The following is a 27543-nucleotide window of genomic DNA, read 5'->3' as shown; positions in this document are numbered from 1 at the left end:
CACACATAAAGTGGGAGTTGTCACGGTTGCTCTTTGCTGATGACACTTTGCTCTTGGGAGGTTCTGAAGAGAAGTTGCAGAGATTGGTGGATGAATTTGGTAGGGTGTGCAAAAGAAGAAATTAAAAGTGATTACAGGAAAGAGTAAGGTTATGAGGATAAAAAGATTAGGTGATGAAAGATTGGATATCAGATTGGAGGGAGAGGGTATGGAGGAGGTGAATGTATTCAGATATTTGGGAGTGGACGTGTCAGCGGATGGGTCTATGAAAGATGAGGTGAATCATAGAATTGATGAGGGGAAAAGGGTGAGTGGTGCACTTAGGAGTCTGTGGAGACAAAGAACTTTGTCCTTGGAGGCAAAGAGGGGAATGTATGAGAGTATAGTTTTACCAACGCTCTTATATGGGTGTGAAGCATGGGTGATGAATGTTGCAGCGAGGAGAAGGCTGGAGGCAGTGGAGATGTCATGTCTGAGGGCAATGTGTGGTGTGAATATAATGCAGAGAATTCGTAGTTTGGAAGTTAGGAGGAGGTGCGGGATTACCAAAACTGTTGCCCAGAGGGCTGAGGAAGGGTTGTTGAGGTGGTTTGGACATGTAGAGAGAATGGAGCGAAACAGAGTGACTTCAAGAGTGTATCAGTCTGTAGTGGAAGGAAGGCGGGGTAGGGGTCAGCCTAGGAAAGGTTGGAGGGAGGGGGTAAAGGAGGTTTTGTGTGCGAGGGGCTTGGACTTCCAGCAGGCATGCGTGAGCGTGTTTGATAGGAGTGAATGGAGACAAATGGTTTTTAATACTTGACGTGCTGTTGGAGTGTGAGCAAAGTAACATTTATGAAGGGGTTCAGGGAAACCGGCAGGCCGGACTTGAGTCCTGGAGATGGGAAGTACAGTGTCTGCACTCTGAAGGAGGGGTGTTAATGTTGCAGTTTAAAAACTGTAGTGTAAAGCACCCTTCTGGCAAGACAGTGATGGAGTGAATGATGGTGAAAGTTTTTCTTTTTCGGGCCACCCTGCCTTGGTGGGAATCGGCCAGTGTGATAATAATAATAATAATGTATATATACATATATATACACATACATGCATATATATTATTTTTTTTTTTCAAGTTGGCCGTCTCCCACTGAGGCAGGGTGACCCAAAAAAAGAAAGAAAATCCCCAAAAAGAAAATACTTTCATCATCATTCAACACTTTCACCTCACTCACACATAATCACAGTACACACACCCCTCTGGGTTTTCTTCTTCTTTCTGACTAGTCCTTGTTCTTGATTTTTTTTTTTTTTTTTTTTTTTAAAAAAGTCGGTCGTCTCCCACCGAGGCAGGGTGACCCAAAAAAAAGAAAGAAAATCCCCAAAAAGAAAATACTTTCATCATCATTCAACACTTTCACCACACTCACACATTATCACTGCTTTTGCAGAGGTGCTCAGAATACAACAGCTTAGAAGCATATACGTATAGAGATACACAACATATCCCTCCAAACTGCCAATATCCCAAACCCCTCCTTTAAAGTGCAGGCATTGTACTTCCCATTTCCAGGACTCAAGTCCGACTATATGAAAATAACCGGTTTCCCTGAATCCCTTCACTAAATATTACCCTGCTCACACTCCAACAGATCGTCAGGTCCCAAGTATCATTCGTCTCCATTCACTCCTATCTAACACGCTCATGCACGCTTGCTGGAAGTCCAAGCCCCTCACCCACAAAACCTCCTTTACCCCCTCTTTCCAACCCTTTCGAGGACGAAGTAGAACAGAATTCTTCCTCCAAAAGCCATGCGTGCCATAAGAGGGGACCAAAATGCCAGGAGCAAGGGGCTAGTAACCCCTTCTCCTGTATACATTACTAAATTTAAAAAGAGAAAATTTCACTTTTCTTTTTGGGCCACCCTGCTTCAGTGGGATGCAGTGAGTGCATTGAAAGAAGAAAAGAAACATCTCTTATTTTAAAAGTTGTTGACAGGCCAAAAATCAGACTTGAAATTCAGTTTTTTTTTTCATTCTTAATCACATGAATACTATTTACACTATATAATTGATAACTATTACTAACAATTTTGATCAGGAGCACAATAACAAAATACTACTGCATTACTGACCTTCTATACCCAGGTTTATTCTCAATATCTGTATTCTGGCGAGCGTCAGATTTCTCCATCGATAGAATGTACTCATTCACTGGAACTGGTCGATTCTCTTCATCTAAAACAAACTCAAAATCTGGAATAACATTTTAGATAAAAGAAATATTCAGGAAATTTTAAAGAACACACAAACTCAAATAAACTACATCAAAACCAAATACAAAACAATCCTTTAATTTAATCCCTTAAGTCTGAACTCTTTCACTGTTGCAACCCCCAAAATTAAATGGCTAACAGTGTTCTCAAATGGTGGAGAATTTTTTACTGAATGTAATGACACTAAAAATGCAAAATTTGATGGAGAACTTATCGTTGCACAGGTGCAAAAGTGGTAAGGATGCAATTTACAAATTGGCAATTTCATCCATTTTGAGTCTTAGTTTCAGTAATTCAAATGCTCAGTTCCTACGTATTTCACTAGTATGCCTTCCATTATATCAATTAAACACTTCCATTATATCAATTAAACAGTAATTTGGCCTATTTTATACAATTAAAAAATTCCAATTTAAAAACAGAGTTCAAAACAAGCACTATGCATTCCAGCCACTAAAGCAACCTTTCCTCTGTTCATTAAGAGTGAGGAAGAGGCAGATGTAAATGTGGGGGAGGTGTATGAAGCAGTGGGTAAAGCAGCTGGGACTGATGGGATCATGTATGTAGTAGGTTCACCGGTCTTATCCCGACCCGGGTCTTTTCAGATGGTGACCTGGCAGATGGGATCAAGACAGAAATATTAAGAGCAGGTGGAGATATAATTCTGGAGTGATACGTGTATTTGTTCAAAAAATGTATGAAAGGGGAGAAGATACCTAGGAATTAGCAGAGAGCATTGTTACAAAAAACGCGATTCTAAAAGGTTAGAAATCTCCAGAGAATACTAGAAAGGACTGCCCTTCTAGCATCCAGCCTGTTACTGGGTTTTCGTAACAAGTAGTCAGTATCCTTGTCCAATTATCCATTAGAAATCAGTAATATTCAATAGTGCTTTAGGATTACAACTGGTAGGCTACTAACTAGAGAAATTAAAATTTAATAAATTTATTAAGTAGTAAGTTGTCTAGAGACATATTATCAAATTAAATTAATTACAGCAATCAAAATAAAATCAATCTCTCGAGTTCAATATTATTGTGCTGAAAGCACATATCACATTTATAATTCTTAAGTACCGTCAGGTACATTAACATTTAATAAGATATTACAAATCTGTACAAGTAAGTGTGTGTATGCGTGTAAGTGCTCTTAAGTAGTTAGCTATGTCTCAAGACTCGAATAAGACTTAAACAAGTGACTGACAAAGTCCTCAAATAAACTAACTTCTTGACCGACTGGCAACCCAAACAGTCTGCTTGAACAATAAAGAATGCTAAGCCCAATAGCAATGCAATATCAAGCGACTGCGACACAGAATCAGGAACAAGGAGATAATATAACGACACTAAGTAGGGACCATCTGCAGATCCTCCACAAGTTACAAAACTCCCATAAAACTGAATCTACGTTCAGCATAGGAAAAACTGTGACTGTGACAATACACAGGAACCAGTACAAAATTAGGTCAGAAGCTATAGCTAAGGACCTGAGATTTTCAGAGTGTCAATGTGACACACAACCTCAGTACAACGTCGAAAATCACTAAGTCTTTACAATGTTCTGTGAACAAAGTTCTACAGAACTAACAAGAATAATGAGACACACAATCTGTCCAACCAGCAAGCGAGTCTCCAGCAGACTGACAATTTCACGAGAGGTGAGGACACCCCCCCCTCGATCACGTGATAGCTACGTGGACAACTGCAGCTCAGAAGCCGGCAGTATAACGAGCGACAAGCGATAATTACAGTAGTTTGACAAGCAAGCCTAACTGAGCACATTTTATATACATCCTAACAACATAAGCTAAATAAGAATATAACAGTCAAATAATAATATAAAGTCATACATTTACGATTTAGCTATTATCGCAAATATAAGCAATATAAAATTAAATGAAAAGATAATATACATTACATATATACATAATAATCATTGTAACCCATTCAGGGGTTGCAACACCCCCCCCAACACGACAGAGGGTCGCACTAGGAGTTGCATGAATGTCTATTACATTATTTCTGGTTACTCATATTTATTTATTTATTTATTTATTTAAAAATTTGTGCACACATACAGAGGTACAAAAAATACAGAAAAGAGCAGTATGCCAAAGCCACTTATACTATGCATAGCATTACGGGCTGGCTTAAAATTAACTTAAGATGAACTAAGCAATGATGACATCGGTGATAAAACTTTAATGTAAACAGATTACTATAAAGCACAAGTGAGTATTACAAAGACAGGTCATATGGTTGTATGCATTGTTGTACATTCAGTAGAATGGAGTATTCTGTTAGGTAGTGTATTTAAAAAATAATAAAGTTAGATTGGGTTTTAGGTTTAACATTTATGTGATATAATTGTGAGAAACATTTAAGATATACAATTTATAAGGTTCAGTTATTCAGTATTTATTTGGTTTTGGGTGAGTAAGTGATCTTTGAGAAGAGACTTGAATTTATAAACAGGTAGTGTTTCTTTTATATTTACAGGTAATGAGTTCCAGATTTTAGGGCCTTTTATGTGCATTGAGTTTTTGCATAGTGTGAGATGGACACGAGGAACATCAAAGAGTGATCTGTGCCTTGTGTTATGGTCATGTGTTCTGTTGAGGTTGGCAAGGAGATGTTTGAGGGGAGGGTTAATATCAGAGTTAAGTGTTCTATGTATGTAATAGGTGCAGTAATAAGTATGAATGTTTTGTATGGTGAATAGGTTTAGTGTATTGAATATTGGTGGAGTGTGCTGCCTATAGTGAGAATTTGTTATCATTCTAACTGCTGCATATCAATAAAATATTAATCCGAGTCTCTTGTGCCAAGCACTTCTACAATTTCACAGCGTCCGTCACTAGGATATGCCCCTAACTAGGGCAGTACACAGTATCGTATTTCTGCATACTCGTGATTATATACATCAGTGTAGAGACAGGATAGCGCTGACAAGGAGGGCACGTTGAGGCTCGATCATAGTAGAGGAGACTGCATTCCACTCTTAAGTAGTGGTTGTGGAATGCGAGGCAGTATGAACATCTGAGTATGAAACAGCTTAAGGTGTGTAGTGAGGGGGGGGTCTGCGGCAGGACAGTGTTGCGTCACGCAGTACATCACCCGCACCACACTACTCACTCAACACTCAGCTTGTCTCCTCCTCACACAACATTACTGTGAATATATAAATATAATAATTAGACATGACATGAGTATATATAGTTAATATGGGCTGGAGGGATCAAGTTACTTTACTGAATTTGACATAGCAAGTAACAAAAGGTATTTGGGCATAAAATTACGTTAATTTAATGTAACTGATAATTATTAAGGACGAGACAGAGCGTCGGCAATTACATTACAATGACCACTTATGTGTTTTATGCTAATAGAATAAGGTTGGATTCTGAGGGCCCACCTCATGATCCTAGCATTCTTACTCTTCATAGTATTTATATAAGTGAGTGGATTGTGGTCAGAAAAAACGTTAATTTTAAATGGGGAAGTGCCCAAATACACGTCAAAATGTTCTAAGGACACCACAAGAGCTAGAGCCTCTTTCTCAATAGTGGCATAATTTTTCTGGTGTCGTTTAAGCTTAGATGAATAGTAACATATAGGATGGAGAATATCAGTGGATGTTGACTTTTGGAGCAGCACAGCACCCACTGCATAACCACTCGCATCTATATGTAAAAAGAAGGGAAGATTGAAATTAGGACTCTTCAACACAGGAGCAGAGGATAGCAAGCGCTTCAACCTTTTGAACGAGTCTGAACAATCTCTAGTCCAGGTGAACTGAACTTTGCTACTAGTAAGCTCAGTAAGAGGAGCTGCAATCTGAGAAAAATTTGGACAGAACCTACGATAATATCCTGCCATACCCAGGAATCTCTGTACTCCTTTCCTATCCTGTGGCACTGGAAATTCAGAAATTGCACGAACCTTAGCCTCAATAGGAGCAACCTCACCTTGGCCGATACAAAAGCCTAGATAGGTAATCTTGGCTTGACCAAAACTACATTTAGCTAAGTTAACAGTGAAGTTGTAGTGCGCCAGTCTCTCAAACAATGCTCTGAGACGCGTCAAGTGCTGTTCCCACTCGTCACTGTACACCACTAAGTCGTCAAGGTAGGCTTCTACTCCTTCTAAGTTGTGGGTCAACTCGTTCATTATACGCTGGAATGAAGAAGCCGCGTTACATAGGCCGAAGGGGGTGACGAGGTAGTTAAACAATCCATCTTGAACAGTAAAAGCAGATATTTCTTGAGCACGTTCAGTAAGCGGGACTTGATAATAGCCTCGTAAGAGATCTAAACGGCTGACAAACTGGGCTCCTGACACACGGTCAATAAGGTCGTCAATGCGAGGTAGAGGATAACCATCAGGCAAGGTGACAGAGTTCACTTTCCTGTAATCAGTGCACATCCTGAAACTACCGTCAGGTTTAGGCACTAAAATACAGGGAGATGCCCATGGACTTTTACTGCGTTCAATAAGTCCGTGAGATAACAGAAAATCAACCTCTTCTCTCAATGCTTTATGCTTTGTTGGACTCATCCTATATGGTGATTGCTTAATGGGTGATGCTCCCTGTACATCAACGTCATGTACACCCAGAGTACAACGTTTAGGAACATCACCGAACAATTCAGGGAAATGCAAAATCATGTTTTTAACATCACCAGCTTTAACAATCCCAAGGTTACTAAGAAAATCGTCTAGTGATTGTAGAGTCACTGAATTTTCTAAACGAACCTCTATACCTCTAGAGATGTCAGGTAGACTGACGTTTTCTTCCTCTGTCCTAGGAAGAACAGAAGTAGTAGGTAGAGGACTAGCGTAGTATGCCTTGAGCTGGTTAACATGGTACACATGATTAGATTTCTTTTTCCCAGGCGTACGTACCAAATAATTTACGTCGCTAAGCTTTTTCACTACTTCCAGGGGACCATCATACCTGGCTTGTAGAGCATGACCTGGTACTAATTTCCGAGCCATCACCTTATCTCCTGCTTTAAAAGAACGAGAGACAGCACGCTTGTCATAATGTTGCTTCATTCTAGCTTGGGCTGAAACTAGGTTTTTCGAAGCTAGCTCTCTAGCGGCTGTCAAATGTTGCTGCATTAATGAAGGTGAAGTACTCAATGATGGATTTGATTTTCCTGTCCACACGTCTTTCAACACTGCGAGAGGACCACGCACTTGGTGTCCGAATATTAGTTCAAATGGACTAAATCCGAGACTTTCTTGTTCACTTTCTCTCATAGCGAAGAGAAGAAAAGGTATACCCTCATCCCAGTCTCTAGAAAAATGTTCACAATAAGCTCTCATCATGGACTTCAGTGTCTGATGAAATCTCTCTAGAGCACCTTGTGACTGTGGATGATAACTGGTTGAAAGTACAGACTTTATTCCTAGGTGGGATAATGCTTCTCGAAAGATCTTAGAAGTGAAATTAGATCCCTGATCTGATTGTATCTCTCGTGGCAATCCAACCTGGGAGAAAAATTTCATCAGCGCTCTCACAATAGCACGAGCATTAATTTTTCTCATAGGAATAGCTTCGGGATAGCGTGTTGCAGCGTCCATAATAGTAAATAAGTATTGGTTTCCTAGTTTGGTTCTAGGCAAAGGACCAACACAATCAATAATAAGACGTGAGAATGGTTCACCATGCACGGTAATAGGAATGAGAGGCGCAGGTGGAGGTGTGTGCGCTGGCTTGCCTGTCACTTGACACACGTGGCAACGTCGCACATGATCAGCTACTGTTTCCTTCATCTTTGGCCAAGTAAAATGTTTTGCCAGTTTACCGAGTGTCTTCTTGACACCCAAATGTCCTCCTATGGGACTATTGTGAGCAAAATCAATGGCTTGTTCACGAAATGTAACTGGTAACACTACTAGATTCTTGACTGTGTTAGAAACACTATCAGCTGACAACTTACATGTAGTTTTCTCCATCAGTACACCGTTACTATAATAGTAACAATTATCGAGATCCTTTGCTTCACTCTCAGTAACTGCTATATCTCTCAGTCTTTCCAGTGACTGATCAACAAACTGATCCTTGATTAAATCATCATGAGTAAGAAATTTAACGTCAGTTGTGTCCTGACTAGGTTGATGACCGGGGGGAGTCAGTGTTAATGATCCTGGGCGCAGAGCGTCACTAAACAACATATTCAACCCCAAATCATTCTCATCAACTAACTCAACAGGAGACAAGGATGGTTGTTGAATCTTTGACATAGCTCTAGTAATTGCGCTGAGAGGAAATAAAATAGGTTTCTCTCTACAAGCTTCAATGGCATAATTATCATCAGTGTTATTATCAATCACAAGTGGTTCTTTACATATACCAGCATGAAGGATATCGTTCCCTATCAACAAGTCTACTGACCTGATGGGAAATACACCACTGGATATACCCACTGAAATATAACCAGTATAATAGCTTGTTTCAATGTATACTTTGTGCAGAGGCACTTTTATAACAGCCCCTCCATAGGCTTCTAACAATACATCTATCTTGCAATAGGTATCGTCAGTTATGGGCAGTACATCTTCTCTTAACAATGTGAGATAACTGCCAGTGTCTCTGAAAGAAACTATCTCAGTTAGATGTGATTCGTCAAATCCTACTTTATCTCTCGAAAAGTAAGGACTCATCGCTGAACGAATCTTTTCGTCAGATACACTTTCTGACGCTAGTCATCTATCCTGAGTAACATTATCTAAAACAGTAGGATCAGAGGCATTGCTAGGATTTCGGTGTCTTTGTTGCACGGAAGAGGATACGACTTGAGTGGGGGCGCCAGCCGCACGACTGTTTCTCGCATCTCTTTCTAACTTATAGCAATACTCTCTAGTATGTCCTTTTCTGTTACAATAGGTACATTTAACTTTCTTCTTCTCGATACCAGATTTCTGTCTAGCCACAGAGACAGATTCAGGATTGTGAGTTTTCCTGGTAAAGGTACGAGAAGTTACAGTAGCAGGTACATCAGGCCGGCAATGAGCAGCTGATTTAGGTTGCCAACTTCTAGGACAATCTTTAGTTACCTTGTTTCTCTGTGTTTTAGTACGTACAAGGTTGTGAGAAATTTCGTAATTGTCTGCTAATGCTGCAGTTTCCAGAATATCCGAGGTAGTATGATCGATCAGATATTCTTGTATGTCAGCAGACATACAGTTGTTAAATTCTTCGTGTAGTAACAACTGAACAAGGCTGTCATAGTTGTTACATTTAGCAGCTCTAGACCATCTCTCAAATGCAACTTTTTTCTCACGAGCAAACTCTACACAAGTTTGATCTTGTCGTCGTTGTAACGTACGAAATGCTCTTTGATAACTTACAGGTAACAAGTTATACGTCTCTAGAATTGTTTGTTTGACAGCGTCATAACTAATGTACTTAGCAAATGGTAAAGCAGCCGTACAAGTTTGAGCTCTTCCCGTCAAAACAGTATGAAGCAATGTTGCCCAGTGCTTACGTGGCCAGTTCATAGCACGAGCCTGGTTCTCAAACACATCAAAATATGTGTCTAAGTCACTTTCAAAAAACTTAGGAACCATGGATGCAGCTTTCTGCACATTAAATGTGTCCTGTGATCTATCAGTCTGTTGTCTTAACAGACGAACATTTTCTCTTTGGAAATCTTCTTCGTTCAATCTCCTCTGTGCCTCAATTTGTGCAGTCTGCAACATAATGAGGCGTTCAAACCTCTCAAACTGTTCCTGAGAGATAGGACCAGTGGGTAATGGAGGAGTAGGGAAATTAACAGGGTCTGGACGGTCCTTAGGTCGGACACTTCGTCCAGCCGTCTCTAGAGTGTCTAGATCTGGTCTAGGATACGTAAATACAGGTGTAGTATACACTGTACTAGTATTAGGCTGAGTCATACTACCAGCTACTCTCTGTACTATAGTGTCAGTGAGGGAAGGCATGAGCGAGAACTGAGCTACACTAGGCTCAGACACTAGGCTCACTTCTGCTCTAGTTGCTCTTTCATCAACTTCAAATAGAGCCATATTTCCTAATTGTGACACTAGACTTTCTGAATCTGAATCATAATCAGACATCACTGTATGAGCAGGAAACAATATATCTTTAATTAATGCTCTGACAGTTTCTGCGGTGTAATTCCTGTTATACGTCACACCGAGATATTTGGCTACTTGCCAACAAGTCTGAAGTTTTAATGTACTTAACTCAGACAAAGTCAGAGTATCAATTAACTGTTTCACTTTGGCATACATCACGAAAATAATTGTACTACGAGAGAGTGATTATGGGAAACTATAATCCTAATAGGAATGTTAGTGTTGGTTGTCTTAGAGTTAGAACTCATAAACAGTATTTCCATCTCCTTGGATCAAGAGACTCAGTCAGGTACATACATCCACCTGGTATGTTGTACAAGACTAAACTCAAAGTCTTCAGATTAGGAAAGTACTCAAAGTGATTGACCCTAGAAGTACTAGTATGTCAAACTGGACAACTTCTCCAACACCTTGGATCAAGAGGATCCCGGACAGGCCCCCATTTGTTACAAAAAACGCGATTCTAAAAGGTTAGAAATCTCCAGAGAATACTAGAAAGGACTGCCCTTCTAGCATCCAGCCTGTTACTGGGTTTTCGTAACAAGTAGTCAGTATCCTTGTCCAATTATCCATTAGAAATCAGTAATATTCAATAGTGCTTTAGGATTACAACTGGTAGGCTACTAACTAGAGAAATTAAAATTTAATAAATTTATTAAGTAGTAAGTTGTCTAGAGACATATTATCAAATTAAATTAATTACAGCAATCAAAATAAAATCAATCTCTCGAGTTCAATATTATTGTGCTGAAAGCACATATCACATTTATAATTCTTAAGTACCGTCAGGTACATTAACATTTAATAAGATATTACAAATCTGTACAAGTAAGTGTGTGTATGCGTGTAAGTGCTCTTAAGTAGTTAGCTATGTCTCAAGACTCGAATAAGACTTAAACAAGTGACTGACAAAGTCCTCAAATAAACTAACTTCTTGACCGACTGGCAACCCAAACAGTCTGCTTGAACAATAAAGAATGCTAAGCCCAATAGCAATGCAATATCAAGCGACTGCGACACAGAATCAGGAACAAGGAGATAATATAACGACACTAAGTAGGGACCATCTGCAGATCCTCCACAAGTTACAAAACTCCCATAAAACTGAATCTACGTTCAGCATAGGAAAAACTGTGACTGTGACAATACACAGGAACCAGTACAAAATTAGGTCAGAAGCTATAGCTAAGGACCTGAGATTTTCAGAGTGTCAATGTGACACACAACCTCAGTACAACGTCGAAAATCACTAAGTCTTTACAATGTTCTGTGAACAAAGTTCTACAGAACTAACAAGAATAATGAGACACACAATCTGTCCAACCAGCAAGCGAGTCTCCAGCAGACTGACAATTTCACGAGAGGTGAGGACACCCCCCCCTCGATCACGTGATAGCTACGTGGACAACTGCAGCTCAGAAGCCGGCAGTATAACGAGCGACAAGCGATAATTACAGTAGTTTGACAAGCAAGCCTAACTGAGCACATTTTATATACATCCTAACAACATAAGCTAAATAAGAATATAACAGTCAAATAATAATATAAAGTCATACATTTACGATTTAGCTATTATCGCAAATATAAGCAATATAAAATTAAATGAAAAGATAATATACATTACATATATACATAATAATCATTGTAACCCATTCAGGGGTTGCAACAAGCATGCATAGTTCTTCTTTCAACAAACTGGCCGTTTCCCACCAAAGCAGGGTGGCCCAAAAAGAAAAACAAAAGTTTCTCTTTTTAACTTCAGTAATGTATATAAGAGAAGGGGTTACTAGACCCTTGCTCCCAGGATGTTAGTTGCCTCTTATGACATGCATGGGTTATGGAGGAAGAATTCTGTTCCACTTTCCCATGGAGATGGGAGGGAATAAACAAGAACAAAAACTAGTAAGAAAATAGAATAAAACCCAGAGGGGTGTGTGTACATGCAACCTCTCCTCACCTAGGGACGTATATGTACTTGTTTACTGACAACTCGAACTTATGACAAGCTCTCTGACCAGCATGCATACCTAAATAATGTATATTAGAGCTATTTTATTTATTACAATATACAGTACAGTACTGTGCAAACATTTAAAAATATACCAGAAATGTTACAAATGGTGCAAAGGTGACATTAAAACAATATAAAAAATGGTTGACACAAACCCACTACCATTATAGTATGCTCCTCACTTAGCAGCGAATTCATTTACCAACGTGGTCTTAGGAACAGAACTCCGTCGTTAACTGAGGAGAGACTGTATATGTATGCTTGTGCATGCATATGTAGTGTGACCTAAGTATAAGAAGAAGTAGCAAAACATACCTAAAATCTTGCATGTTTATGAGACAGAAAAAAAGACACCAGCAATCATACCACAGGCTTTCGTTTCACACTCACTTGGCAGGACTGTAGTACCTCCCTGGGCAGTTGCTGTCTACCAACCTACTACCTAGGATGGTAGTTACTATTGAAAAATTTAAGGGTAAGACAGAGAGCTGGACTGCACACAAGCAAGGAGGTTTTAAGAAGAGTAGGGAATATGCAGACCAAGTATTTACACTGAAGCACATAAGTGAACAATATTTAGATAAGAGTAAGGAAGTTTTCAATGTGTTCATGGATTTAGAAAAGGCACATGATAGGGTGGATAAAGGAGCAATATGGCAAATGTTGTAAGTGTATTGAATAAATGGTAGGTTACTGAAAGCAGTTAAGAGTTTTTGAGGATAATGAGGCTTAAGTAAGGGTGTGTAGGAGAGAGGGAGATTATTTTCCAGTAAAAATAGGCCTTAGACAGGGATACATGATGTTACTATAATAATAATCATAATAATATTTTTTTTTATTAACACATCAGCTGTTTCCCATTAAGGTAGGATGGCCCAAAAAAGAAAAACTTTCACCATCATTTACTCCATCACTGTCTTGCCAAAGGTGTGCTTACACTACAGTTATAAAGCTGCAACATTAACACCCTTCCTTCAGTGTGCAGGCACTGTACTTCCCATCTCCAGGACTCGAGTCTGGCCTGCCGGTTTCCCTGAATCCCTTCATAAATATTACCTTGCTCCCACTCCAACAGCATGTCAAGTCCTAAAAACCATTTGTCTTCATTCACTCCTATCTAACACACTCACGCATGCTTGCTGGAAATCCAAGCCCCTCGCACACAAAAGCCCCTCCCTCCAACCTTTCCTAGGCCAACCCCTACCCCACCTTCCCTTCACTACAGATTTATACACTCTCGAAGTCATTCTATTTAATAATAATAATAATATTAATCTTTATTTGTACAAGTACATGGTACAACTTGCACAGACCTAGCTGACATCAATGACAAACTCTATAGAAAGTCCCTTGTTATGCAGAGCATATCAGGCAAATTATGTTAATTTTGTCCCCTGGATGTGACCCATACCAGTCTACTAACACCCACATACCTATTTACTGTTAGGCAAACAGGGACAGCAGGTGTCTTAAGGAAACATGTCTAAATGCTTCCACCTGTACTGGGAATTGCACCACAAACTTCAGTGTGTGCGCTACCAACCGAGGTGCAGGACACCATGGTTATTTGACATATTCAGAGATTTGGTTGTAAAATAAGTGAATGCTGGGGTGTTGGGGAGAGGTGTGGGATTAAAAGATAAAGAATTTAATACAAAGTGGTATGGAGTTGTCACAGTTGCTTTTTGCCGATGTCGTGGTACTTTTAAGAGATTCTGAAGAGAAGTTGTAAAGGTTGGTGGATAAATTTGGAAGAGCACATAAAAGAAGGAAATTAAAAGTGAACATAGGAAAGAGCAGGATGATAAGGATAACAAAAAATTTAGGTGATGAAAGACCGAACATCAGATTGGAGGGAGGGATTATGAAGGAACTGAATGTGTTCAGATATTTGGGAGTGGACTTGTCAGCAGATGGGTCTATGAAAGATGAGGTGAACCATAAAACTGACAAGGAAAAAAAAGTGGGTGGAGAATTGAGGCATCTGTAGAAACAAGGAACATTGCCCATGGAGGCAAAAAGGGGAATGTATCAGGAAACAGTGGTACCAACACTCTTATATGAGTGTGAAGCATGGGTTTTGAAAGTTGGAGCAAGGAGAAGGCTGGAGACAGTGGAGATGCTGAGTCTGAAGGCAATGTGATGTGAATATTATACAGAGAATTCAGTCTGGAGTTTAGGAGGAGGTATGTGGTTGCTAAGAGAATTATTCATAAAGCTGAGGAGGGATTGTTGAGATGGTTTTGACATTTAGAGAGGATGGAGTACAACAGGATGACTGGGAGTATAAATCTGTAGTGGAGGGAAGGGCTTGGAAATCCAACAAGCATATGTGAGCCTGTTAAATAGGACGAGTGGAAGCACATGGGTTTTATGAAGTGGCGTGCTGTTGGAGTGTGATTAAGGTAACATTTATTAAAGGATTCAGGAAAACTAGTTAGCTGGACTCAAGTCCTGGAGGTGGGAAGTACAGTACCTGTACTCTAAAGGAGGGGTGGTGATGTTAAAGTTTTGAGGGGCATCTGAGCTGTAATACCAGCACCCCTCTGGTAAGACAGTGATGAGAGTGATTGATGGTGAAAGTGCTTGTTCTTTTTTTGGGCCCCCCTACCTCAGTGGGAGATGACCAGTATACCTGCAGAGGGTTTTCAGGGGTCACTGCCCCCACAGACCACTCTGAGACCAGGCCTCATGTTGGAACAGGGTCTGATCAGCATGGCTGTTACTGCTGGCCACACATAAACTGACATATGAACCACAGCCCAGCTGATCAGGTACTGACTTTAGGTGCCTGTCCAATGCTTTCTTAAAGACAGTCAGGGGTCTATTGGTAATCTCCCTCATGTATGCTGGGAGGTAGTTGAACAATCTTGGGTGTGTTAAAAAAAAATTCACTGAAAAGTAATTTTCTCTGTTAGAGATTTGGGCAGTAAAAGCAGAGCAGACTCCTGGTTGTCCCTCGCCTCACTACAACTCCCTACAGTTGGCTACCAGCAACACTGTAGAAATACAATAATATACTTAATCGTTTAATCATCAAATTCACAAATTTGGAATTATTAGGATTCTTAGAGCTTTTATGCTCTCCATCATTATGTGAGTTTACAAAAGAAGTTCCTTTTTCCTTTGTGGTAATTAATACAGAAAAAGGAGTTACCAACCTCTTGCTCCTGGAATTTTAGCTACTTCTATGATCCACATTGCTCATGGAAGAATTCTCATCCATTTTCCTATGGAAATGAAAGGAAATACTACAAGAACAAGAGGTATTAAGAAATTAGATGGAAACTCAGATGAGTGTGTGTACACACATGTACATTCACATGTATACTGTAATGTATACTGAGTGTAAGTCGTAGTAGCAAGAGTGAGAGCAAGTGGTACTGATGACTTGATGTGCTCTTGGAGTGCGAATAAGGTAACATTTATGAAGGGATTCATGGGACACCAGTTAGCTGGACTTGAGCCATGGAGGTTAGAAGTACAGTGCCTACATTCTAAGGAGGAATGAAGATGTTGCAGTTCAGAGGACCCTCTGAAATGTGATGTCAGAATACTTTTGGCAAGACACTGAATGAGTGAATCATCCTTTTGGTAGGGGAAGAGGAAACACACTACCTTATTGGGAGATGACCAGTTTGTTAAAAAAATGAAAACTTGCTTTTCATTTTCTTTGATTTTTATGAACGAAATCACAACTTTGAGTTATTTACAGGTCAGAAGAATTCAAATATACAACTATAACACAAATTTTAAGTTTTATAAAGGTAAATAACTTGGAGAAAGAATACAGTGAAGTAGCTAGCTTGCCTTTGTGAATCAATGACTCCAGCACTTACTGCATTTGTAGAGCACAACATCTCTGCTTAGTGATTAATGGTTTGAAAAACCGACAAGTTGAAGATTGAGAAACTTATGCAACATATGGGAATATTTATTCAGGAAACGTTTCGCCACACAGTGGCTTCATCAGTCCAATACAAATTAGAAAGGCGTAAGGAGAGGAGGAGTTTGAGGTAATCAGTCCCTCAGCCTGGAGTCGATGTGTTCAGTCCATCAATCTTGTAGAATGTACAGCATAGGGCCGTAGACATGGCTTATATACTGTAGTGAGGTGAGGTGAAGCAGGAGGAGGCGGGGTCATAGTGGTACCATCCACTAGTCGAAGTAGGTCTTCGTCCAAAGGTTGGACAAGTGTTGAAGAATTCTTTGTAACAAGATCCCATGATGCTGCAGTGTCTGACAGTATATAAGTATACAGTATACAGTATATAAGCCACGTCTATGGCCCTATGCTGTACATTCTACAAGATTGATGGACTGAGCACATCGACTTCAGGCTGAGGGACTGATTACCTCAAACTCCTCCTCTCCTTACGCCTTTCTACTTTGTATAGGACTGATGAAGCCACTGTGTGGCGAAACATTTCCTGAATAAAGATTCCCAAATGTTGCATAAGTGTCTCAATCTTCAACTTGTCGGTTTTTCAAACCATTCATCACATCTGTCAGACACTGCAGCATCATGGGATCTTGTTACAAAGAATTCTTCAACACTTGTCCAACCTTTGGACGAAGACCTACTTCGACTAGTGGATGGTACCACTATGACCCCGCCTCCGCCTGCTTCACCTCACCTCACTACAGTATATAAGCCACGTCTATGGCCCTATGCTGTACATTCTACAAGATTGATGGACTGAACACATCGACTCCAGGCTGAAGGACTGATTATCTCAAACTCCTCCTCTCCTTACGCCTTTCTACTTTGTATTGGACTGATGAAGCCACTGTGTGGCGAAACGTTTCCTGAATAAATATTCCCATATGTTGCATAAATGTCTCAATCTTCATCTCTGCTCTAAAACAAATTAAAACATACTGCAGAAATTCTTAGTCAAAACAGACTGCAAAGCTTTGCCTTTCTATTACTTGAAAATGAATCATTACAGAATACCTAGAGCAAGCAAGAAATTTATGACAAGGTTACTGGTCATTTCCTTAAAAATCAAGAATTCCAGTGAGCTATGAATCAATGAAAACAATTTTTTTTTCAACACATTGGTTGTTTCCCACTAAGGCAGGGTAACCTTAAAAGAAAAACAAACGATCTTCTTTTTCTTCTTCTTCTTTCAACACACTGGCCATATCCCACCGAGGTAGGGTGGCCCAAAATGAAAAACGAAAGTTTTTTTTTTTAAATTTAGTAATTTATACAGGAGAAGGGGTTACTAGCCCCTTGCTCCTGGTATTTTAGTCACTCCCCCTCCCCACAACACACATGGCCTACGGAGGAAAGATTGTAACCCCAGTACTATAGAATATAATACTTAATAACATTCATACTTCAGTTTTACCAAAAAGTTTAAGTATCATTTGCTTACCCTAGCAATTTTTTCATGACATATCACTACCTATACAATACTGTCTAATGTTCTTATAGTTTACATCATAAATTGTATTACAATATCATAATTAAAATAACATACCCAAAAGATAATAATAATGAGTTCTGGTATTGCTTCTCAGCACCTCTGGGCCCCCAATCACCTGAGAGAGCACCTGATGAACCTCAGTGTTGAAAGCATTATTGGGTACTGTAACTGATCAAAGAAAATTGGATAATTATTATGTACTATACTATACCAATAAATTCTCAATGAATATATATATAGTGGAACCTCTACTTGTGAGTTTAATCCATTCCGTGACCTTGCTCACATCCAGATTTGGTCATTTGCAGAGTCAATTTTCCTCATTTAACTGAAATGCAATTAATCAATTCCCAGCTCTCAGGAGGCTAACAAGATACTTCAATATTTCACTAATATCATCAATACGGCTTATCTATCACAATTCATCTAATATGACGTAAACAGTATTAATAACATAGAAACATAATGTATACACTAGAATAAATGAAATATTACGTATGTGAGTAGTGTTAGTGGAGGCGGAAGCACAGCAGTGATTGTTGCTGTTGTGTATAGGGCCACCACCATGGCCATTGCTTCTGACATACCTTCCCATGCTTTTATTATAACAGAAAATGGAGTGTTTGTATGGCAAATAATAATAATAATAATAATAATAATAATAATAATAATAATAATAATATGTAAAGAAATTATGTAGTAATACAGCATTTACCTTGGAGATGGAGAAGAGATACTGGGCACATTGGCACATGCCGTCATGAAATAGGTCCAATGCATGACCACTTGAAGCTTTCTCTGAATGATACACTCTTGATCCTATGTACACTTAATTGCTACACCGTTAATGATGCACTTCGTCACTTAACTGCTACAATTTTTATTTTAATGATACGTACTTCACTAGTCACTGATTTTTGGCTTTTTATCCATGCTTGTTACACTTTCATCTGCAGAGCATTTCAATAAAAAATCTGTCCAAGGAGGTTTGTTTCTTCCTCTTTTTCATAATGTTTCGGAAATGATTTATGCAAGCATCACTAAATAGGTCCACTGCACGACCACTTGAAACTTTCTCTGGGTGTTTCCTTTCAATAAAGCCTGATAATCTCTCCCAGATTCCCAACATTTCCTTTATCTCACTTGTAGAGATACATTCCTCCACATCTTGCGCCTCCGCGGTACGAATGTTCTGCAAAACCTCCTGATGCTGCTGCTTATGTAGTTCATTTAACTCCTCCATTGTCAGCTCCTTGGAGTGCCCCTCGATCAGAGCTTTCACATCTTCATCCACCTCCATGCCCATGATCTTTCCAAAGGACACAATCTCCTTCACCACTGGCTCTTTGGGTTCAAATCCTTCACAGTCCCTTTCGGACACAACTTCAGGCCACAGCTTCTTCCATGCAGAGGTCAAGGTCCTCCTTGTAACATCCTACCAGGCCATATTTATAATTTTGAGGCATATCATGATGTTATAGTGGTCCTTCCAGAACTCTCAAAGGGTCAAGTTTGTTCTCTGTCACGCCAAAGCAGCGGTGGAACAGGTGCTTGGTGAAGAGCTTCTTGAAACTGGAAATCACCTACTGGTCCATGGGCTGCAGGATAGGGGTGGTGTTAGGTGGAAGGTAGAGAACCTTTATAAACTTGAACTCTTTGATCATGTCATCTGCGATGTTCGGTGGGTGAGAAGGTACACTGCCCAGGACGAGAAGGGCTTGCAGAGGTAAGTTATTTTCCTGGAGATACTTCTTAACGGTGGGACCAAAGACCAGGTTTACCCACTCCACAAAGAACTGTGTGGTGACCCATGTCTTTGGGTTTGCCCTCCACATAACGTCCAGTTTTTCTTTTAGAATCTTATGCGACTTAAAGGCTCTGGGGTTTTCTGAATGATATATACCAGCAGTGGCTTAATCTTGCAATTGTCACTCGCATTTATGCACAGTGCGAGGGTTAACCTGTCCTTCATTACTTTGTAATTTGCTCATGACTGTAACCATGTATAGGAGTGAAGCTGATTCATTACCTCTGTAACTTGCCATGATTGTGACCAGATCTACCTGGAGTTCATTACCTTTGTAACTAGTTCAGCTATCATAACTTTGTGGTCCAGTCACTGGACCCATTATGTACCTTTGCAATCTTTTGACTACCGCCCACAGGATGGGTATGGGGTGCATAATAAAGATATTAAACTAACTAACTTCATGGGTTTGTGACCTGGCATCTTCTTCTCTGCAGCTAGGTAAGTCCTCCTTGGCATCTTCTTCCAGAAGAGCCCCGTCTCATCACGGTTGAAGACTTGCTGAGGAATGTATTCCTCAGCTGCTATCACTTCTGCAAATGTTTTGAGAAAATCCTCAGCTGCCTTCACATCAGAGCTCCCTCCCTCACCATTCCTGAAGACAGAGTGAATGCCAGTCCTCCTTTTAAACTTTTCGAACCAGCCCCAACTGGCTATAAACGAAGTTTGTGATGCCTCGTCCATTGAAGTGCCCGGGGTCTTCTGCAGCAAATCAGCGTAAATGCCTCATGCCTTCTCACAGATGATACCCTCAGTCATGGTATCTCTGGCGAGCTCCTTCTCCCTCAACCACATCAACAGCAGTCTTCATTTGTTCACTGGCAGAGGTCTGGTGTTTAGACATTACTTTAATGCCTTTTGCTGGCACTATAGCCTTTATGGACTCCTTGTGCTTTAGTATTGTATATATTGTAGAAGTGGTACATTGGTAATGTCTGGCAAAGTCCTTAGCCCTGGCATCTTGTCCATGTTTATCAATGATTTCCTGCTTTAAATCCATGGTAATCATCCTCTTTTTCTTCTCGGCACTCTGCTGTGGACTTGCTTTCTTAGGAACAATGGTTAGAAACAAGAAACTTAGTGAAATAACTGGATGAAACGTAAGGAAAACAGGAGTATTCCTTCACCTGTGAGGTAAGCTAAGCGCACATGGACTGCTGATCTTTGTTTTGATATGCACTGTCATCTTGTGGTGGCATGCTCAACCTAAATTATAAGTAGTATGTACATATTATTATAATTATTATTATGGTTGTATTATGTATATTATTATTATTATTACACATATTATTATTATTACATTATTATTATTATTTAGTACGTACATATTCTAATAACAATAGAGGATTTACTGTTATACAGGCTTCTGCATTATTGTAATAACTGTATAAATAATGTCAACCCATTATTAGACTGGCCAGTTGGACACATATTGGACTATGACATCATTTGTTTACTCTTGAACATAGGCAAAAATCAAACATTTCTGCTACTTTGAGCTCAATTTCATCATGAAACCAATCAAAATCATATCTGTAGTATATCTTCCGTTCTATCAAATGAGGCCAAAGAAATGAGAATACAACCATAAAAATCATATGAAAATATACCATTAAGGGGCAGCTAGTGTCTGGAAGTGAGCTCCGTTATTTATGGTCCAATTTCTTTCATTTTTGGTGCACATTAAGAAGCATCTTTCCATCATACATTGTCCAAGTTTCAATAATATAGTCCAACAAACAAATGAGACCAATTCCCTAGATCAAGAACAAGAGCCCCTCACCAGCGTCAAGGAACCTCCCTTGAGGCCTGCTCGCTTATGGAAATTTTGCTCGCATATGGAAGCAAAAAATTAACTGAGCGACTGCTGTATTTGGAAAAACTCACACGTGGATGAGCTCGCAAGTGTGGAGGTACCACTGTATGTATGACAAGAAATAGTTACCAAATTTTACTTTAGGACAAAATTACACTGTACAGTTAGAACAACATTAACAAGCAAGAAATTAAATAAAAATTCATTCACTAAATGGCTTGGAGCCTGTCAATACTGTACTTCCTTTCCAACAGATCACTGGGGTGATGACCCCCCAGACCCATAAACATGCAAATAGGCAAACATTAGTATTAATAATGATTCACAAAGCAATTCATCCATGCTTTCAATCTCCATTACCTAGGTACTGTGCTTATTTAGGCTGCATGACCCTTATGGGTTTAGCACTTAGTTATGATTATAATGATAATAATAATAATAATTAGAGTAATAATAATGATATACTTATTTAAACCATACACTGTACATATCAATGTGAAAGAAATTACTAAACTTTATACAGAAACCTGCAAAATCATGTTTTGTGAAAATCAAGCTCCAAATTAGAACACTTATTTTGTAAATGATTTTTGAGCTCTCGTCAATTATTACCCAACTTGAAGAAAGAATATACATACGTGTTTGAAACAGTTCTTCACAGTATTTTTCATGAAACCATGGAATTTTTTCCTCAGGATGGTCAATACAAACAGCACGATTTAACTCCATGAGCATGTGACGCACACGTGCAGGATACTTAGCCTTTTAAAAAATAAATTGGAATATTTTCATTAACTGGAAGATGTAGATAGTGTATGTAAACTAAATTTAGCACCCATTTAAAAAACTCAAAAGAAATATGTCTTTATATTCTTTCTGGTGAAAATTGTACAGTAAATTTTAAAGTAATCACCATATAGAGCTTTACTGAATGGTGTCCTCTTGAACCAGCAACATGTACACTGCCATCTTATTCTGGGAATGTACATCATCAGCCTTACAATCAAGTACATCAACAGTCATATATAATCATGAACATACCAGTTTTACACTCGAGCACTTCACAAGACTTGCAAGAGTGCACATTACCAGACTTATTTAAAAAAGTTGACAGGGAGTATCCTCTAAACAACAAGCCTTTCTCATTGACAAACACTGTTGTGAAAATACTGACAAAAGCCATTAGAGAAAACTGAATAAAATATTGACACAGCAGAGAACTAACAACCAGCACACACTTTGCTTTTTGATCAGCAAATTACTGTACATCAAATTTATTAAGTTACTATGGCAAAGTCACAAAAACTATTCAGGAACAAAATAGATAGGTAGATTGCAATTATTTACATTTGAAGATAATTTTGGAGAGACTTCCTCATGAGATTCATTTGAAAACAAAAGAAAAAAGGATGAATAAAAGGCAAACTATTACAATGGAGGAGAGGTTTCCTTGATGAAAGAAAAATGTAAAGTGATAAAAGACACAATATCTTCATGGGGTAATGTTACTAGAAGGGTGCCAAAGAAATTGGTATTTGCACTAATAATGTTGATAATTTATACAAATAACATGGAAGAAAAAATAATGATAATAATCAATGGCTATAATCATAACCATAATTTTTAAAGGGGTGGAGCGGTAAGTCAGTGGAAGGCTTCAGTCAGATAACCAAAAGCTCCAGCAGCGAGTCATCATATGATTAAGACCCACGTCAAGGAACACTCGTCCTGTTTCATGACGAACCTACCTTTTTTTTTTTTTTTTCAACAAGTCGGCCGTCTCCCACCGAGGCAGGGTGACCCAAAAAAGAAAGAAAATCCCCAAAAAGAAAATACTTTCATCATCATTCAACACTTTCACCACACTCACACATTATCACTGTTTTTGCAGAGGTGCTCAGAATACAACAGTTTAGAAGCATATACGTATAAAGATACACAACATATCCCTCCAAACTGCCAATATCTCAAACCCCTCCTTTAAAGTGCAGGCATTGTACTTCCCATTTCCAGGACTCAAGTCCGACTATATGAAAATAACCGGTTTCCCTGAATCCCTTCACTAAATATTACCCTGCTCACATTCCAACAGATTGTCAGGTCCCAAGTACCATTCGTCTCCATTCACTCCTATCTAACACGCTCACGCACGCTTGCTGGAAGTCCAAGCCCCTCGCCCACAAAACCTCCTTTACCCCCTCTCTCCAACCCTTTCAAGGACGACCCCTACCCCGCCTTCCTTCCCCTATAGATTTATATGCTTTCCATGTCATTCTACTTTGATCCATTCTCTCTAAATGACCAAACCACCTCAACAACCCCTCTTCTGCCCTCTGACTAATACTTTTATTAACTCCACACCTTTTCCTAATTTCCACACTCCGAATTTTCTGCATAATATTTACACCACACATTGCCCTTAAGCAGGACATCTCCACTGCCTCCAACCGTCTCCTCGCTGCTGCATTTACCACCCAAGCTTCGCACCTATATAAGAGTGTTGGTACTACTATACTTTCATACATTCCCTTCTTTGTCTCCATAGATAACGTTTTTTGACTCCACATATACCTCAACGCACCACTCATCTCTTTTCCCTCATCAATTCTATGATTAACCTCATCCTTCATAAATCCATCCGCCGACACGTCAACTCCCAAGTACAGTGGTCCCTCGTTTTTTGTAATTAATCCGTTCCTGGAGGAGCTATTATAAACGAAATTTACGATTTGCGAATCAATTTTCCCCATAAGAAATAATGTAAATACAATTAATCCGTTTCTGACACTCAAAAGTGTTAAAACAAAAAAAATTTTTACATGAAATATACATGTAGTACATAAACAATACAATGGGAAATGATGAATGAAACATTAACAGCATAACACTTACCTTTATTGGAGATTCTTCTTAGTGTATGGGAGACTGGAGGAGGAGAGAGATTGGATTGTTTACAGTTTGGAAGGGAATCCCCTTCCAGCAACACCTCAGGTACCAATTGCTTCTCTGGGGTTGCTTCTCTTCTCTGTTTCTTAATGCCACTAGGACCACCTTGAGAGTCACTCTAGTCCTGTCTCGCAAAGTAACTGTGGAGAGAGCTCTGTTTCTTGCGTCTCTTTAACACTTCCCTAAAATGGTACAAGACTTTGTCACTGTACATATTTCTCACCTTCTTTACCACAGGCTTGGCACTAGCTTTCTTTGGAGCCATGGTAGCTTATTTAGTATTTGCAAGCACTAAAATGAGTGGAATATTATGAAATATTTCGTAGGAGCACTTGAGGTTACCTTCACTCACTGGTAAACAATGCCAGACTGGCTGGGTAGGAAGGCCTCCCCGGCTCCCACCATGCGTAAGCGTCCTGGACGAACTACTATTCGCGAGTCAACCTATGAAAAGCGAGTCCATGTTTATACGAAAATACCCCTACGATTGGCGAAATTTACGATTGCCGAGAACTACGAAAAGCGAGGGACCACTGTATCTGAAAAGATTCACTTCTTCCATACTCCTCCTCCCCAATTTGATATCCAATTTTTCTTTATCTAAATCATTTGATACCCTCATCACCTTACTCTTTTCTATGTTCACTTTCAACTTTATACCTTTACACACACTCCCAAACTCGTCCACTAACCTTTGCAATTTTTCTTTAGAATCTCCCATAAGCACAGTATCATCAGCAAAAAGTAACTGTGTCAATTCCCATTTTGTATTTGATTCCCAATATTTTAATCCCACCCCTCTCCTGAACACCCTAACATTTACTTCTTTTACAACCCCATCTATAAATGTATTAAACAACCATGGTGACATTACACATCCCTGTCTAAGATCTACTTTTACCAGGAAATAGTCTCCCTCTCTTCTACACACCCTAACCTGAGCCTCACTATCTTCATAAAAACTCTTTACAGCATTTAGTAACTTACCACCTGTTCCATATACTTGCAACATCTGCCACATTGCTCCTCTATCCACTCTATCATATGCCTTTTCTAAATCCATAAATGCAATAAAAACTTCCCTACCTTTATCCAAATACTGTTCACATATATGCTTCAATGTAAACACTTGATCTACACATCCCCTACCCACTCTGAAACCTCCTTGCTCATCCGCAATCCTACATTCTGTCTTACCTCTAATTCTTTCAATTATAACCCTACCGTACACGTTTCCTGGTATACCTAACCTGACCTAATAAAAGTTATGTGAACGTGTTTACTGATGATGCAAAGATCTTCTTCGAAATCAGAAGTAAAAATGACTGTAGAACTGATGGATGGTAAAATTTAATGCTGACAGGTGCCTTTTAATACAAATGGGGAAAAAGTGAAACTTAGCCACACAGAGTATTATTTAAACCATCAGACAAAGAAAGGTACCCAGGAGTCATCAGTCAAAAAATTGTCACCAGATCCTACTAATAAAATCATAACAAACTTGTATGTTACACTGGCAAACTATAAAACTGCCTTTAGATATATGTATGGGGTAATGTTGAAATACATTATTCACCACATATGTTAAAAGTAAAATTGAATATGTGATGGTGGTATGGTGTTTGCACCTTAAAAACATGGATAACCTAGAAATAGTTCTAAGATGTAGAATATAGCCTCTCCTCACTTAATGACGGAGTTCCATTCCTAAGACCACGTCAGTAAACGAATTGTCACTAAGTGAGGAGAATACTTTAATGGTAGTGGGTTTGTGTTATCCATCTTTGATATTGTTTTAATGTCACCTTTGCACCATTTATAACATTTCTGGTATATTTTTAAATGCTTATACAGCACTGTACTGTATGTTGTAATAGAGGAAATCAGCTCTAATTATATTTAGGCATCCATACTTGTCAGAGAACCCGTCGTAAGTCTGAGTCGTCAGTAAACAAGTGAGGAGAGGCTGTACTACAAAATTTCTCCCAGAACAAAAAAAGTCTAAGTTATAAAAAAGAGCTGAAAGGATTGGATGTGTCCTCACTGACTGACTGGAGGAAAAGAGGAGACAGGATAAACTTATACAAGATTATAAGAGAATACAAAAAAGAATACAAAAAAATATCTTAAGATTTCTTAATACATAAACAGGAAGAAAGGGAGGTGCTAAAAAGATAAAGGCCTTCACAGAGTGGTAGAACAATGAAACAGGTTACAAAAGAAGGTACAGTAATAACTCCTACACCTTCTACACATTTACTGTGTATTCTAAGGAGATAATAACTATTTTTATTACAAAGAATAACCTATGTAGAACACTGTGTACTGTAATCTGTCCACAGACTTGTCATTACACTACATATCATACAGACATAGGCAACTACTCTTACTGTGTGATAACTAGACTTGAAAGGTTATATTAACAATACGGTGGAACCTTGGCTTATGAACGCCCCACCATGATTTGTGGGAGAGTGACCATCACCCCACAGGTTCATATGACACATTTCATAATAATCCATTGCTTTTTGTGCTTGCAACTGCTAAATAAGCCACCATAGGCCCAAAGAAAGCTCCTAGTGCCAGCCCTTTGGTAAAGAAGGAAAGAAACAAGATAGAATTCAAGAAAAAACTCGTAGCAAAGTACCAAAGTGGAGGAGGAAGATAGGGGAGAATGTGCCTTCTTCAGTGATTCTACAACATGTATGATACTAAAGCAGCAGGTATCGATAAAGGCTATAGCACCAGCCAGTGATAAAGTGTAGAATTAATAGTGCAGCAAGTAAGTTAAGCGATTAAGCAATAGAAAAACGACACGAAAGTAACTCCGTGTTGTTGGAGGTGTAAAGAGCCACTGAACATACGCTGCCCTGCTATCTTCCACCACCCTAAACCTCTGCCAGCATCTCCTCCATCAAACTAACTAATTAAACTAACATTTCCTCCAAGGTAAGTGTAAATATTTCTTATTTATAAAGTGTAAATATTTCTTATTTATAAATTAAGTGTAAATATTTCTTATTTATAAATTACGTTGCTTCTCCTGCCGCCTCCACTACCACTAATATGTATGGCTTCTCCCAGTGGCCCTTATAAACCCAACAACACAACCACCACCACTTACTCCTCACATATGTTATGATATATTTTATTCATTCTAGAGCATATATCATG

General features: G+C 39.1%; 1 protein-coding gene across 1 annotated transcript in view; it reads right to left on the bottom strand.

Annotated features, from left to right (window-relative positions):
- LOC128692134 (FAST kinase domain-containing protein 1, mitochondrial) overlaps positions 1 to 27543 on the bottom strand; it is a 122831-nt gene that overhangs the window by 14278 nt on the left and 81010 nt on the right. Inside the window, exons 6-8 of the mRNA XM_070105275.1 lie at positions 22062 to 22185; positions 17855 to 17968; positions 2109 to 2229 (exon numbers count right to left, since the gene is read on the bottom strand). Coding sequence (XP_069961376.1) covers positions 2109 to 2229; positions 17855 to 17968; positions 22062 to 22185 — 359 coding nt within the window. The remainder of the gene's footprint in view (positions 1 to 2108; positions 2230 to 17854; positions 17969 to 22061; positions 22186 to 27543) is intronic.

This window comes from Cherax quadricarinatus, chromosome 6 (genome assembly GCF_038502225.1).
Source record: "Cherax quadricarinatus isolate ZL_2023a chromosome 6, ASM3850222v1, whole genome shotgun sequence".
In the NCBI taxonomy this organism is placed as follows: domain Eukaryota; kingdom Metazoa; phylum Arthropoda; class Malacostraca; order Decapoda; family Parastacidae; genus Cherax; species Cherax quadricarinatus.
This window is presented reverse-complemented; position numbering and strand designations above follow the sequence as displayed.